Source organism: Mustela lutreola, chromosome 5, assembly GCF_030435805.1.
Source record: "Mustela lutreola isolate mMusLut2 chromosome 5, mMusLut2.pri, whole genome shotgun sequence".
In the NCBI taxonomy this organism is placed as follows: Eukaryota; Metazoa; Chordata; class Mammalia; order Carnivora; family Mustelidae; genus Mustela; species Mustela lutreola.
In genome coordinates this window covers 75,624,953-75,640,101 of record NC_081294.1, presented here as the reverse complement: position 1 = coordinate 75,640,101, position 15,149 = coordinate 75,624,953, and the positions used below count along the sequence as shown (strand labels likewise).

The following is a 15,149-nucleotide window of genomic DNA, read 5'->3' as shown; positions in this document are numbered from 1 at the left end:
TGCTTCCTGAAGTGCAGACAGTCAAGTCATTAATAATGAGCATGATTTCCCATTTTAACATCTTGCTGACTAGACTATACACTTCAGGGAACGGCCGCTAAACTTTATGAGAACAACAGATATTGTGTATAAGTGAATTAGGAACAGCCCATTTAAATGAAAAGGTGACTTTTTACTTGTGTGAGTTTTCATGTAGGAGATGAGGGAAATGCAGAGGGCAGAGAGGGAAATGGTGGTGGTGAGGCTGAGTGCTATGGTGGGTCAGAAGGAACCTTCGACATCACGTAGTGCCTGGTTCAAATCCTGCCTCTTCTGTTTACTCACTGAGGGATCCTGGATGAGTGGTGACACAACTCTGGGACTCAGTGTCTCCATCTGGGAAATGGGGCGTACTTTGTAGGAAGTTGTTGTGAACATTATATAACACATGGGATTGTAGGATCTGTGATATGTCCCGTGTACATCAGCAAATGTTTCTAGTATTTTTTTTTTTTTCTCTGTGGGCAGGACTTTGGCTCCTTCTGCTTTGTCCCCAGGTAGTTGCTTGGCCATTAGTCTTTTCTGAGGGCTATTTTCATTTCTTTGTGAGGTATTCATTTGCTTAAAATCAGTTTCTCCCAGGCTGGGTTGCCCGTGCATAATGGCTCTGCATGGTGGGAAAGAGAGCAAGACAGTATGTGTGTGGGGTGGGAATGGCCATGGGGGCTGCAGGGAGATGGGGTGAGCCTGGCTCGGCTGGATACATATAATCAATAGGAGAAATGGACATCTTCATGAAAGTTATAGGTCCTGCTGGATGAACTCTTTTCAGTGGTGCCAAGAAATGTGCCTATTTCATTTTTCCTCTTTTTGGGGCCACGATCTGTTCACCCTCAAAGCAGCAGCCAGCCTGGGAATGGAGTGGTCATGTCATCCCTCATTGATCCCAGCTTCCATCGATGGAGGGTTTGGGGGTGAAGACACCGACAGAAACCTGGGGGCTCCTTTGCTTTTGAGAAGGGAAGGAAATAAATCCATTTAGCCATAAGCATTCACTGACTCAGTATTTATTGTGTACCTCCCGGGTACCAGATGCTTTTTTTAAGCACAGTGGGGTCAACAGCAAACAAGACAGATATGCCAGACCCTTGTGCCCTGAAGGTCTGGTGGGGGATGGACATTTGACAGCTGCGAAGAGTGCAGTGAGGAGGCTAGGGTCAGGAGAGCCTTTTCTGAGGACTTTGTGTGAAGCCATAATTAATCAGAAGGGTGAGCAGGGGCTGGCTAGGAGAAGGGGAGCATCTAGGCTGTAGGCCCTGAAGTGGAGGGGATTGGGGGGCAGAAAATCAGAGGGAAAGGAGAAATGGGCTATGTGGGACCAAGGAGGCTGGCAGGGTCCAGGCTTAGCAGGGTGCAGAGGGAGTCTCGGTTAGGGGCTTGATCCTCATCCTGGCAGCATGGGCAGGCCAGTAAAGAGGAGAGATGTGGTCACGTTTCCACTGAGAGAGGGCTGTTCTGGTGCCCGTGGAGAGAGTGAATCACACATGTCCAGCGGAGAGACGAAGACCCTTGTCGGGGGCTCCATGCGGTGCAGATGAAAGGTGGTGGGGGAGTAGATTCTAGAGGTGTAGCAGTGGGCAGAGTGGGTGTAACCAGAAATACCGCCGAGGGGGACTTGGCATATTGGTGATTTGCTGAAAGTGGGGGCTCAGAAGGGGGTCGGAGTGACACTGGCATTTGGGGTGGTGCTGGTTTTCCTGAGGTAGGCACACAGGTGGAGAGCGGGTTTAACGAGGAGGCAAGGCTGAGGCATTTCAATTTGGACACGCCGAATTCAAAGTGGCGGCGAGATGCCACGTAGGAGCGAGATAGGAGGCTGCAGCTAAACATTAATCTGGGTTGATGACAAGGTGAGTATTGCAGGCGCCTCTTTTATCCCATGGAGCCCAATGGGTGGTTCTCATTGCAGCCAGCCGAGCACCCTGGAGTGGGGGCTACACTTAGAACTTCCCACTCTGAGACCTGCCTTCCTCCTGTAACCTTCAGCAATTCGTCTAACCTTTCTCTGCTCCCCTCTTCTCAGCATAGAACGGTGATGATTATGTCTGCTTCAGACTCTCCAGGAGCACGTGTCTGAGGCTCCATTAAACTGAAAATAAAACACGTGGAGCACTTTGGAAAGAAGAACTATGTTAAAACAAGGAGTTATTATAGTCGTGCGTCAGCCAATGAAAAGCAGAAATACAGCCCCAAGGCTCAGTATTGATTTTGGTCCCGAGTACTTCCCGCAGCCGAATAAATCTGACATTTCTGCCCTCAAGAGCTGGCAGTGTTCATGGCAGGTCTCCAGCTTCCAGCCTCCTTGCCCCTGTTCCAAGGTTACGTCCTTTCTCGGCTCCGGCCAGATTCAGCGCCCCCACACCTGCCTGTGGTGCTCTGGCTGCCCTGCCCACCCCAGTGGGTGGTTCCCAGGAAGGTTCCAGTTGTGCACTTGGAGATGGGCCAAGAGCAGATGCCCTCTGATTAAATGGGGGACAGGCCCTGCCAGAAAGGCAGAGCTTGGATCGGTAGAACGAAGGATTTAAGGGCTACCAAAGGAAACGCCTCTAGACAGTTTCCAAACTTTGGAATGCATGAAGGGCGATGGAATGTGCTTCATTCAGTCATACATTCATTCATTCATTCATTCGTTCATGGACAAGTATTTATTGAGTGTACATTGACTGCCAGGCTCTGAGATAAGCCTGGGGGATACAGGAGTAAAAAAGATGCTATGTATGTCCTCCTGGAATTAACCTTCGGACTGGAAAAGAGACAAAGGAACCAAATACTTTTACGGGACAACCAGGTGCAAGGCCTAGAGAGTGGTGATGCGCTGGGCTGGGGAGGGCCTGTTTTTAGATGCGGTGGTCAGGGAAGTTCTCCCTGGGGGGGTGTGACACGGAGTTGAGCTGGGAAGTGCAGGGAGAGTGCATCCCAAGCCAAGCGCCTGGCCAGTGCTGAGTACCTGGGGTGGAAGCATGCTTGCATTGTGTGCAAGACCATGGCAAGGAGTACTGCGAGAATCCAGGGACTGGGAGGGAGGAGAGGGGTCAGGTGGTAGAGGCCTTCCTCAGTCCTGGGAAAGAGTTTGGGGTTTTGTTTTCATGTCATGATGAACCATTGAATAGTTTTTCCAAGGGAATGATTTCTGTTAGGAAGCGATTATCCTGCATGGATAATGGATTGGAGGGGAAAGCAGAGAATCGGGGAAGACTAAGGGAGAAGCCAGTGTGGTCCTCCAGGTAAGCAGCAGTGGCTGCGGACCCCTGGGGTGCCATGTGGGTGGAGCAAAGTGGATGGGCTGGAGGGGTGGTGGGCAGTAGAACAGGTCAGCTCACTTGAGAGGAGGTGAGGAGCAAGGACAAATAAAGGACAGAAGATTTCTCCCAGGTTTCTGGCCTTCACAGTCATGTATATGGAATTATATTTACTGTAGTAGGGAGCTCTCAGAGCACAGGTTCACAGAGGGAAATCTAGACTCCTGGTTTCATCCAGTCCAGTCTGACATACTCATAGGGCATTGGAAGAGATGTCAAGTACAAAATTGGATGTACAGCTGGAAGTCACCAGACACTTTGGGGCTGGAAATGCAACTGCCGAATCTCAGGGCAGGACTGGATGGGGACACCCAGGGGCACAGTGTAGACAGAGTAGAGGGCCCAGGCCTGAGACCTGAAAATGACCGGTGGGCGTGCCCAGCAGGGAGTGGCAGAGCCAGCTGGGCTGATTCCACAGGAGCCTCTAGGAACCTCTCAGAGGCCAAGAAGGGGAGGACTGAGGTCTCCCACTCAGTGTGATGACTTGGAGGAGGTTGCGGATGGTGACAAGTCACTTCAGTTAGTCAGTGAGGATGAAAAGCACATGAGAGTGGGCGGGAAAAAAAGTAAGAACTGGAGCTGAGGAGGCAGAATGACATTTGGGGACAACTCTTTGGAGAAGTTTTGCTGTCAAATTGGGCAGAGAAATGGCGAAGTGGCTGTTTGGTTGGGTTTCTCTGAGAACTAAGAAATGCTCTCTCCATCATTTCTAAACCTCTCTCCGACTCTGATGCAGCCAGGACAGGATCCTGAAATACCGAACATCTTTCCATAATAAAATAAACCGCGGATGCCATGGGGCCCCCAATACATAGCTGTGCCTCCACTCCTTTTTCTCCCTCTGATGAATGCTTCTAGGAATGTAAATCAGCCAGAGCAATGTTGGGATAAGCATCTGCTACTTTTTAGGAAGCATCACAATCCAATTTCCACACTTGAAATGACATGGAATCAAATTTGTTGCGGCATGACCTGTAATTGACCACACCATGCAGGTTGGGGAATGTTGGCCGAGTGTGGTCCCTGACCACAGCTGGGTGCCATTCATTCATTCATTCATTCACTCCTTCATCACTTATTTTCTGAGTCTTGCTGTGTGTCAGGAGCATGGCTCTGGGGAGTGGGGGCAGAGAAGAATGAGCCAAACATGGCCTCTGTCCTCCCCTTGTTACAGCCAGGTGGGGAGCACAGACGTGGATAAGGGATTTTAAGGGCAGTGAGCTGACAAATGGACAAATGTGTTCTCAAGGAGGGCCTCACTTAGCAAGTCTTGGCTAAGAGTCTTAGCAAGCGTTACTCAGAAGACGTCAGGATGTATAGGCTACAGACGTGAATTAATGAAGCCAGTGTTGGCCTGAGTGTGGACCGTGGCCCAGGCAGGAGTGAGCACCCCGTGCGGCGGGGGGAGCCTATTTCCACTAGGGTCTGCACCAAGACCAACCTATCCAAGTCAGGGAAGGAGGAAAGTGTGGCACCAGAGGCAGCCAGAGCAGGGACAGATGTGCAGGGTCTGGGGGCTTCACTCAGAGTTTGGTTTTCATCACGAAAGCACCACAAATGGTTTTAAGTGTGTTTGTGTTGACAGAAGAGAGGAGAAGGTATCACTCAGATGTCTGAGGAATGGGGTGTGGTTGTACAAGAGAAAGGTAGCAGGTGAGTGTCACCTGTATGCACACAGGCCCTGGAAACCAGATGGTGGGGGAGGGGGAGGTCAGGTTCAGCCCCACTCCTTCCTTCCCTCCAAGCCTGATCTAGTTTTCCTCTTTCTCCTTCCTGTCCTCGAGGAAAATCCAACAGGCTGGTGCCAGGGCCAGTTCTCAAGGGATGGGAACAGAAGCAGACATGGGTTTCTCTGCAGAAGAACACGAAAAGATACGCACAGGTCCACCGTGGGGAAAGAAGGGCGTAGACATTATAGAAATGGAGGTCAGACGGACTGTTTTAAGGCACTGACAGATGTGGGCAGAGTCATGGGGCATGGAAGTGTAGAGAAGCAAATGGGCACACGACCAGGAAAGGCCAGGGCAGAAATTCACTCACCTGGGAGGAAGGGGGAGGGGAGGAGGGGAGGAGAGGAGGGGGAAGGGGACGGGGTGCCTTCCTAAGGAATGCTGATTCAGCAGGTCTGGAGGAATCTGCATTTATAAGAAGGCCTCTCCTCCCCCCGACCTAGGTGAGTCTGACCTGGGTGGCCGGGACGACCTTCCTTTTGAGAATGTCTATACGCTGGCTGGCTTCTCCGCCTTGTATCCTCACTCGTCTCCGCCCGCCGTCAGCAGCCTGAGCCTGAAAACTGGTTTCAGCCTGGCCTTGAGCTATGGATAACCTTGTCCCAGGCTCCCGGCCCAGGGGCGGCGCGGCTGTCGGGCGGGCGGCACGGCAGCGCGCGGCCGCCAGGGGTCGCCAGAGGCCTCGGCTCGTGCGCTCGGGCTCCTCCGCCCGCGGTCGCCGCGCCCGAGCGAGCCGGAGAGCGAGCGGAGCCAGAGCGCTGCGGGCTCACAAAGCGGCCGGACGCACGGCGGCGGGTGGCAGGAGCGTAGGAGAGCGAGTCGGCAGATCAGCCTCCTCCGCGACCGCGCCACGCGAGCTCGAGCAACTCGGACGCGGGCACCCGGGCCGGCCCCCACGGTACGTGCCCCGCGGAACCCCGCGCCCCAACTTGGGGTAGTTGGGACCTCCCCGCGACCACCGGGAGGTTGGCAGGGTCAGGGCCTGGGGGTATCTCCGCGCGCCCCTCGTGCCGAGGCGGCAGGGCGGGCGAGGGGGACACTCACCCCCGCCGCGAGTACATCCTCCCCGCACCCCGCGCCCGGTTCAGCCGGAGCCTGGGCTGCTGCTCCGAGCCCGGTTCTCCCCGCTCCCTACCCCGGAGCTCTAGGCACCGTCTGTGGGAGTGCGGCTTGCGGATCCCGGGCTCCCGGTTTTTAGGGAGGGGTGCTGAAAACCCCGATCTGAGAGTAGCGGTCTGTGGGGCACCCGGAGAATAGGCGACAGGGGTCCTCTGTAGTTTGGTAGCAGCCCCTAATTTGTGACGCAGCCTCTTCATTTGAAACTAAGCCCCCCATTCGTGAGAAGGGTGCCCGGGTCTCTAGATCCGCGACAGGCGCCCCGGGTGTGCGGGGGATGACCGCTTCCCCGCAGTGAGAGCCCCAGTCCCTACAGCCCGGGCGGGTCGCCGAGGCGCCGAGAGCCGGGTGCAGCGCGAGGGGCTCGCCTGGCCCTGCCCTCCCGCCTCACGCCCCGGCGTGCCCCCTGCCCGCAGATGCCAGCGATTGCCGTGCTGGCGGCGGCGGCCGCGGCGTGGTGCTTCCTCCAGGTGGAGAGCCGGCACCTGGACGCGCTGGCAGGCGGCGCGGGCCCCAACAACGGCAATTTCCTAGACAATGACCAGTGGCTGAGCACCGTCTCCCAGTACGACCGGGACAAGTACTGGAACCGCTTTCGAGACGTGAGTACCGCTGCTGCTGCCGGGCCCTGCGGGGGCCGGGGAGCCTCTCAGAGACCGGGGGCCTCTGGGGCGGGGTGGAGCGGGCATTGGTGCAGACCTGCTCACCGCAGTTCGTTGGTCGGGGTTCCGAGGCTGCCTCTTGCGGGAGACGAACTTTAAAGACAACTTCGAAGGCTTGATGTTCTTTGCCTGCGACCTGTGGTCCAGGTGTGTGTTATCATAGGACTCGGGGAGGAGACTGACTAACAGAATTTGAACAGAGAGAGGCTTCCTCAGGCTCTCAGTCCCCGTCATGTTCATGGTTGACTTTACCGAGGGCCCTAGAGAACCTTCCTGGGGCAGCAGTGATTTAGACAGACTCTAGGCTGTGCCAGAAGATTCCATACTACAGATGTTAGGCTTGGGGCTGAGCTCAGCTGATGTGTTAGAGACAGGTGTTCTAGGAGCTTTGGAGGGTCGTGGCCATGGGCCTCATCCAATGTTGACAGTACTAGTGTGGGGGAGGTGTGGTGGTTTTGACCCTCGGTGTCTTAGGGGAAAGGGAGTAGATCGACTGTTCATGGGGTTGGTCTCCTGCCCTCTGGGGGAGCCCCGGCAGGCACATCTGCTGCCTGTTTCTGTCCCCAAGGCTGGCTGCTGCTCCACAGGTATGTCCCAGAGGATGCAGGACAAGAAACAGTGGCACAGTGTTTCCAGCAGATGGCAACCCCCTTCCCCCTGCCCCAGGTGCTATGGGGGCTGCTGACAGCTCTTCTAGAGGCTCTCCCAGATAGCTGGGGCCACGCTCTTGGAGGGGACTGGGAGAGAACTTGTATGACACTTAACATGGTGGTTTCCTGCCCTTCAGAGAGATCTGCCCCAAGAGTCCCTGTTCTTGTCACCAGGCTCTTTTAGGTGAGAGATGTGCGGGGATCTCCCTCCCTTTCCTGGATTTGTCTAGCCCTATTTCTGGTAGCCTCACACCTTTGCAGGGGAAAAGTCTGAGGAAGTCCAGTGAATCCAGATATTTGCTTGTACTTGTAAAGAGCATCTCTCCGGGTCCCATCCCTGAGGAGCAGGTGTGCCCACAGTCTCCAGTGAGGGCTTCTCCCTCCTCTCTCTGTTCCTCTTCCTCCCCTCTTTAGTTGACTGTGGGCTGCTTCTCTTTGAAATGTGCTTTCAAACACTTTCAGTGAACTTTCACAATAATTTTGAGCTTGGCTTAGGCAGCAGACTTCCTCTTTGCTTTCCCCAACCACGAGATGCCTGACACACCTCTCACTGTTCCTGACCTGCTCTGTTAACCATCTTGCATCCCCTTTCTGTTCCTTTCCGAAGAGTCCTGTGATGACTTTTTTTGCCTTAGGCTGAAAAAGATGCTGAACTGCCCCAAAGGCGCCCCCCAAAGAAGGCTTCATTCGTGGACTCAACAGGGTAGAAATAATTTTGCATTTTAAAATGTATTTTATCATTCCATTTTGGATAGAGTGGCGGGACAAGGCAGTTGCTTACTTCAGCTAGAGGCAGAAGAATTGGGTCGGATGTAGAGGAGAAGGCACACCTTTGTCAATGCCTTGGTTAGATTGGCACCTGGGTCAGATTGAAAACACCTGTGCTTGCTGGCCTTCAGGGTGTGGAAAGGTTTACTGTGCTTTTGTGTCTGCTCAAAAGTTTCTACTCTTGGTGTATCATAAGTATGGCATTATTCTTATTTCCCATTAAGCTTTAACTTTTTGTAAGTTGAGCTTTCTCTATTTCTCATCTTGCTTGCAAATGGTGACATTTTTTAATCCTTGGTTCAGTGTTGTCCCGAACCTGATGGATCAGGAAGCTCACCTGGGGTGTTTGTTAAATTCTAGCACACAGACTCCTCTCCTGGAAAGCCTGATTCCCTACTTTCAGAATGACTGCTGGAAAACTCTGTTTTAAACGAACATTCTAGGCAATTCTTACGATATTTAGGAAAGACTGCCTTAACTATTGTAGAAATGTCTGAAACTTAATAAGAGAAATGCTTCTGTGTTCAAAGCATTCTTGAAATCATTTTGTTTCTGGAGAATTTTTTGTTGTTTCTGGAGAATTTTAGATGTTAAGATTTTTATGAGTATATATTCTTTTAAAATGATCATTTTATCCAGCATACCATTTAAAAACATCTCAAAATGTTGAGAAAGTCCCAGACAGGTTTTATCATCAACCATTTTATATGCTTCATGGGGTCTTGTGATACCAGCTGTGGCTAGTAACCTCTTCAAAGTTGTGAAACTCAAACTAGACACTCCTTGGCTCCACCTTAAAGCATCTTCATTGGGTCATTTACTCGGAGTAACCACAAAGCCTCTGTTCTCTGGGACCAGGCCACAAAGGTTGGTTGCTCTACAGACTGGATGTTCAGTAGACAGTGGATGAAGACCCAGCAAATGGGGCAGTTGCCCAGCCAGCCTGATTGTTTGCACTAAGCCAGTTCTTGCTTAAGGCTGACAAAGCTTGCTTCTCTGCTAGTGTTTTAGTTATTTTGTTGAGGCCTCTAATAACTTACAGAGAGTGTGTCCTGAGATTACTGTTATGATGCTGCTTGTCAATATTTGAAAGTCATTGTGAAAAAAAGCTTGTTGCCTCCAGGGAGAGAGATTTGTTTTAAATTTATTAAATTTTTCTCTTTTAAAGGCTTATTTGTTTTTCTGAGAGAGAGAGAGAGAGAAGGAAAGAGAGAGAGGAGAGGCAGAGGGAGAGAGAGAATCCCAAGCAGACTCCCACTGAGCACCGAGCCCGATGCAAGGCTTGATCTCACGACCTCAAGATTATTACCTGAGTTGAAATCAACAGTTGGCTGCTCAACCAAACGAACTACCCAGGCACTTGGGGAAGAAAGATTGAGAAGTGATTTTTGGTCTTGTGAAACTGAAAATGAGGTCCTAAAGTCTCCTTTTAGAATGTTGATCATATGCTTTGGTGATGGTTATTGGGCTTACTTGGAAATGGAAATGATGGGTTGGCTGTGTGCTCCCTGCTCTCCTGCATTGAGTGTCCTGTGGCATTGCCAGCGATGACCTAGAGCCACTACGTAGCACTTTGAGGTGATCCTGTTGCTCTAGGTACACACTTAATCACTGTCTCCTTGACAGAAACAAAACTTTCAGAATTGGGGCACCTGGGTGGCTCAGTGGGTTAAGCCTGCCTTCGGCTCAGGTCATGATCTCAGGGTCCTGGGATCGAGTCCCGCGTCGGGCTCTCTGCTCAGCAGGGAGCCTGCTTCCTCCTCTCTCTCTCTCTGCCTGCCTCTCTGACTACTTGTGATTTCTCTCTGTCAAATAAATAAATAAAATCTTAAAAAAAAAAAAAAAAACTTTCAGAACTACTCCATGGCTTGTTGCTGGAATGAGGAATCCAGGAGAAACAGAACAATGTTGAGATGTTGGGAGATGTTTGCTCCTAAATGTAATTAGTGGTCTGTTTGGTCATCATTCTTTTATCAAGATGAGCTATTGGATGGTTTAGTCAGATAGAGACTGGGATTTTTGCACAAATACAGTATTGCACAGGAGAAGATGAAGAAGGCAGGTGTTTGTATTAAGTTGTACAATAATTTCCAGTTTTCTACGGTTATACATTTAACTTCTCTGTGGTTTGAGATAGAGGGGTCAAGAGGCTATAGTCATTCTCTAGATTTTTCCTCAGTGTGATTTTGCTTTTCATAGTCATTCCTCTAAGGAAATTTTCCTCTGTTCATTTTTACATTTATTTGCACATTCATTCCCACACCTATCTGACTGGCTACTATGTGCTAGGCAGCGTGGGCTGTAAGCATGCACAAGATAAATAATGTGATTTCTTTTCTCAGTAACCTCTTGTCTACTGGAGGAAATACTTGAAGGTTTTCATGCATTTCTATCTTACTTTTTAATTTTTTTTTTTTGAGAAGTTTTTTCTTATAACAGTCATACATTCTGGTTGATATTAAAAAATGAAAATATTGCCGAAGTAGGTAATACCTGATGTTAACCAACCACATTGTTTAAGGCCCTTTACATATATTATCTCATTTAAAATTCATAACCATCCTAGGGGAGAAGTACTATTATCGACCGTTATCGACTTCAACTGGGAGGTTGAGGCTGTTGCCCCAAGTTACACAGCTGGGCTGTGGAAGAGCCTGGACTGGACCCAGGCAGTCTGATTCCAGATTCTTGCTGTGTTTTGCAGTCAGTCAAGAGTGGAGTGGATTTAGGGTGTGAGGCTTCTTTGTTATCATGTTATAAGTCTTTCGTACTTCCTGTCTGAGGGCCATCAGTGAAGAATCTTAGTTTGAGGCAAACTGGAACAGAAGCCAGGTAGATAAGGCTTACTGTAGGGGTCACATCAGGGCTTATCTTCTGCTAATAATGAGCTTCTGATGTGATTAAAATAATATTGTTGCTTACACCAAACATGACATTTTCTTTCTTATGCACACATGAAACTAGACTTGACATTTAACTCCAGGATAATTACCTTGAGCAGGCCTGAAGAATCAGAAATGTTGTCTTGGCTGGCATTTATCTTAGTCTGGAGTGACCTGAGTTTGTAATTCTAATGAGACCATAAGGACCAGCCTGCATTCTTTCTCCTCTTGGTGCATACTCTGGGGGATTTGGTGGTCTCTGTAGCAGAACTGGGGAGTTAGTGAGTGTCTGATCTGCTCCTTTGATCTTAACATCTCAGCTGTCATGAGTTTCAAGGGCAAATGGGGCTTATTGATAGAATAGTGGCTGGCTCTGTCAGTGGAGTTGGTGACAAGAGAGGTGGTATGGCTTAGTGTATCAGTCATTAATCTGTCACCACAGAAACTCGGCTTGTAATAGAGAGTAGCAGAAAATCATTTTGATTAAACAGGTTCAAGGAGACTTAAATGAGTTTGTGATCCTGATTCTCTTTAATGAACCTGCTGTCTTAAATCCCCTATACTAAATGACCACTGGTAGAAATAATTATTTCAAAGGAATCATTGTAAAGAGACCGTTTGGGAGTCTGTAGGCCTGAGACCATTCTCGTGTTTTCCGTCTTTACCTTCAGTTTGTCCTTGCCAGAGAAAACCTAGTTCTTGCCTGGCGAGGGTGGGAGAGCTTCTTGCCTCAGTCGACCTTTCTGGGCTGAGTTCCCTGCCTCTCCTGGTCCTCCCCCAGTGCTGCCCTGTACTGTTTCTGCTGAACTGGATTGCTGAGAAGATACTCCTTTCCTGTAGACTGATGAAATTATTTCCCAAAGCAAGAAGTGTCCCAAATGGATCATGGGGCCCGTTATTCCCCTAGAGGAGTAGGACGTAATTATGAGCTCAACTCTTTTATCTTGCTTGGAGAGAGACAGTAATGTTAGTAATAAAATATTTTATAATTGATCATATCTTATTTACCTAATATAGTGTGTTTCAGACCAAACACACTCAGTATCTAAACTTGAACACTTTGAGGATGACACTTTTTACTTTTTTTCTGGTGAGGTGACTGTAGATGTTCCTCAGGAAATTCCTCAGACCCAGGCACACCGCAGATGGATCTCCTCTCCCCAGATGAGGTAACTACAAACAAAATAAATTTCCCTAAGGGATTAAACAGTATCAAGGTAACAAGTATCTTCTTACTCTATTTCATCTAATATAAGATGCCATTACTTTTAAAATGCACCGTTTTTGTGTACTTCTAAGAAAGAAGACAGTGCCCAGAATGAAGAATTTAATAGACCCTTGGGTAAACCTAGGTCCTCAGAGGACTGCCCACTCACTGTAAAGGTAAACAAGAAATGAACCCGCCGTGCAGAAAAAGGAGCATTGGGAGGTGACTTGCCTGTCTCCACCTTGGCCCTCGTGGAGGGAAAAAATAACGCCCCTGTCATTTGAGCAGGCTGACTCAAGGCTTCCTATCGTGCGGCCTCCCAAACCTTGGTTAATTAAACCCAAGGTAGTCAGATTACTTGTCCTCTCTGAATCCTTGACTTTCCGTTCGTTAAGTGGGGATAGTAACCCTCTTATTGGTGAGAACTCTAGATTTCAAGTAACTGAAATCCAGTTCAGGCTGGCTTCAAGGGAGAAGAAAACCTCCTTTGTAACTGAAGATCCTACTGATAAGCTATGCCTTTAGGTCAGGTTGGATCCAGACACTCAGCTTACCCTTAGGACTTGGGTGTCTGTGCTCATTCTTCTCCCCTCCCACACCCCCCAGTCTTTGGGCTCTCTTTCCCCCTATGTTGGTTTTATTCTCAGGCTCATTAATTCCATGTGGTAGCTCATGGCAAGTACAAATTTATATCATCATAAAGTTTTTATATCTCAGCAGTGCCAACAAAATTCCCAGAATTGAGACTTGTCAGATTTAGCCGTTTTATATACCCATCCCCAGTCAACAATTCTGGACAGTTGGGTAGAATATGCTAATTGTCCAGGCCTGGGATGGATGTGGGGCTAAAGTGGTGGTGGGGCTTCATTGAATCCCATGGTGCAAAGGAGGGTGGAGCGGTAGCTCCTTAAGGGGACAGGGTTATCCAGTATGTTAACCAGCCTTACGGGGCTGCTATGGAGAATAAACTGGCTAATGCCTGGGAAGCTCTTAGCAAAGTGTATGGTTAATAAAGGCTGAAAAGGTGGAGGCTATTTTTTTTTATGTTAACAACAGCTCCTATAACACTTAATGTATTATTCCTCAATTTTAGTTGTATATATTTATATTTTAGCTTTCAAAATCACTGGATGCCTCCAGACGTCAGAGCCCAAGTCTTATTGTGCTTGGCACAATAAGTGTAGTAGGTGGTCAGTAAGCATTGTGTTGTAGGTGGTCAGTAAGCATTGTGTTGACTCACGTTTTTCCCTAAGCACACCTCTTGCTGTATCCCTGGGAAAGAAAGCTTATAGGAGAATTGCAGACATGTGCTTTTAGTTTTGGTAGTTTTGGGTAGGTAGGCATGATTCTACATCATACATTTTTGGGGGTTTCTAATCTCTATCTTTAAGCTTGGGCTTTACAACTTTATAACCCTTTTCAGGATACCCTGTGGTATAGAATTTGGTATTCCCAGACCTTTACCGTTAAGCTCAGCACAGAAAGCTGCTCAGTGAATGAATGAATGAATGAATGAATGAGTGAATGAGTGATTCGGGATCAGGACTTTCCACATCTCCAGGATGGGGACAAGTTGTTTTTTTAGAGGGCGGGCTCCAGTAAGTCATGCTAGCTTTGGACATGTGTCTCATTCTTTTAGTAGCTGGTAGTAATTATGGGTACCAATAGATGGAGTGCTGTTGAGAGTCAGGGGGAACTGAAAAAGAAACGCAACCCCTGCACGAGTGGGACACAGCTCTTTGAAACTGAGTCCTGTTGTAGGGAAGAGCTCGCTCTTTGACCTGAGTTCACCTTGCGGTCTTGCCAAGTATAAGCTTGGGTCTTTGGCCAGAGTGTCACTTTCCTCATCTATATAAAATCGAGGGATCATATCTACTTGTTGGGTTTGGGGGAGGCTGAGATCGTGACACAAAGAGCAAAATAAGATGCTCATGATCTTTGGGTGGCGGGTATACCGGCTCCTCTGATTTGCTTTCTGAGGGTCACTTGTCTTCTGCCCTGTGAGGGAAATGTTGGCACACAGCTCCAGGTGTTGTTTACTGTCTCATGTCTTCAAGAAATGTTGGGGAGATTTCGCCCATTATCATTTAGCCTGTCTGCATTCCTTGCCAGTCTGGAAGGCTGTGAGAGGTTCCATATGATCTGTTCTCTGCTAATTTCCAGTTTCAGCTTCTGGCACAGAAGACTTTGCCATGTATTTCCCATAATCACTGGACCTCCTGAAACTGGCAACTCATCATGATGGGTATGAGAGGGTTTTGTGCCCAGCTGTGCCTGAAATCTGAGTTATGTGAAGGGCTCCCCAGGGAGCCCTGTTTTGCCAGCTCAGCCCTAATCAGAATCACTTTGAATGTTAAGCTCTGATGTCCAGCCCATCTCAAAAGGTATAAAACTCATCTCGTCCTACAGACAGATAGATCCAGGCTGGCTTTAGGGTGGGTGGGGTTCTGCATTACTGTCCTTGAGGAAGTTCCTCCAGGGTCTAGCAAATGTTGCTTGTTGGAGTTCGGGAGTCCCCAAACTCCTGGTTTGGCCTCAAAACCAACAGGAATATACTGGTATGGTTGGCCAGGCCTTTCTTCCTTTTCTACTCAGGCCTCTCTCTCTGATCTCAATCAGACAGAGATCACGACAGGCTCTCAGGGGAGCTATAATTTACTAAAGGCAGAGCAGGTTAGCTGCGATTTAGGAAAACCCAAGCAGTCAAAAATCACTACTGTGGGCCATGATGGTTTGTTGGTGCAAAATCGTTCTCCAAATGCCAGCTCTGCACCAGGCCTTTGCTGGGTGCTTAGT

The 15,149-nt window shown here is 49.1% G+C and overlaps 1 protein-coding gene across 1 annotated transcript in view; it reads left to right on the top strand.

Moving 5' to 3' along the window:
• The first annotated feature begins 5,806 nt into the window (after positions 1-5,806).
• SPOCK1 (SPARC (osteonectin), cwcv and kazal like domains proteoglycan 1) overlaps positions 5,807-15,149 on the top strand; it is a 500,126-nt gene continuing 490,783 nt past the window's right edge. Inside the window, exons 1-2 of the mRNA XM_059174644.1 lie at positions 5,807-5,966; positions 6,601-6,786. Coding sequence (XP_059030627.1) covers positions 6,601-6,786 — 186 coding nt within the window. The 5' untranslated portion in view covers positions 5,807-5,966. The remainder of the gene's footprint in view (positions 5,967-6,600; positions 6,787-15,149) is intronic.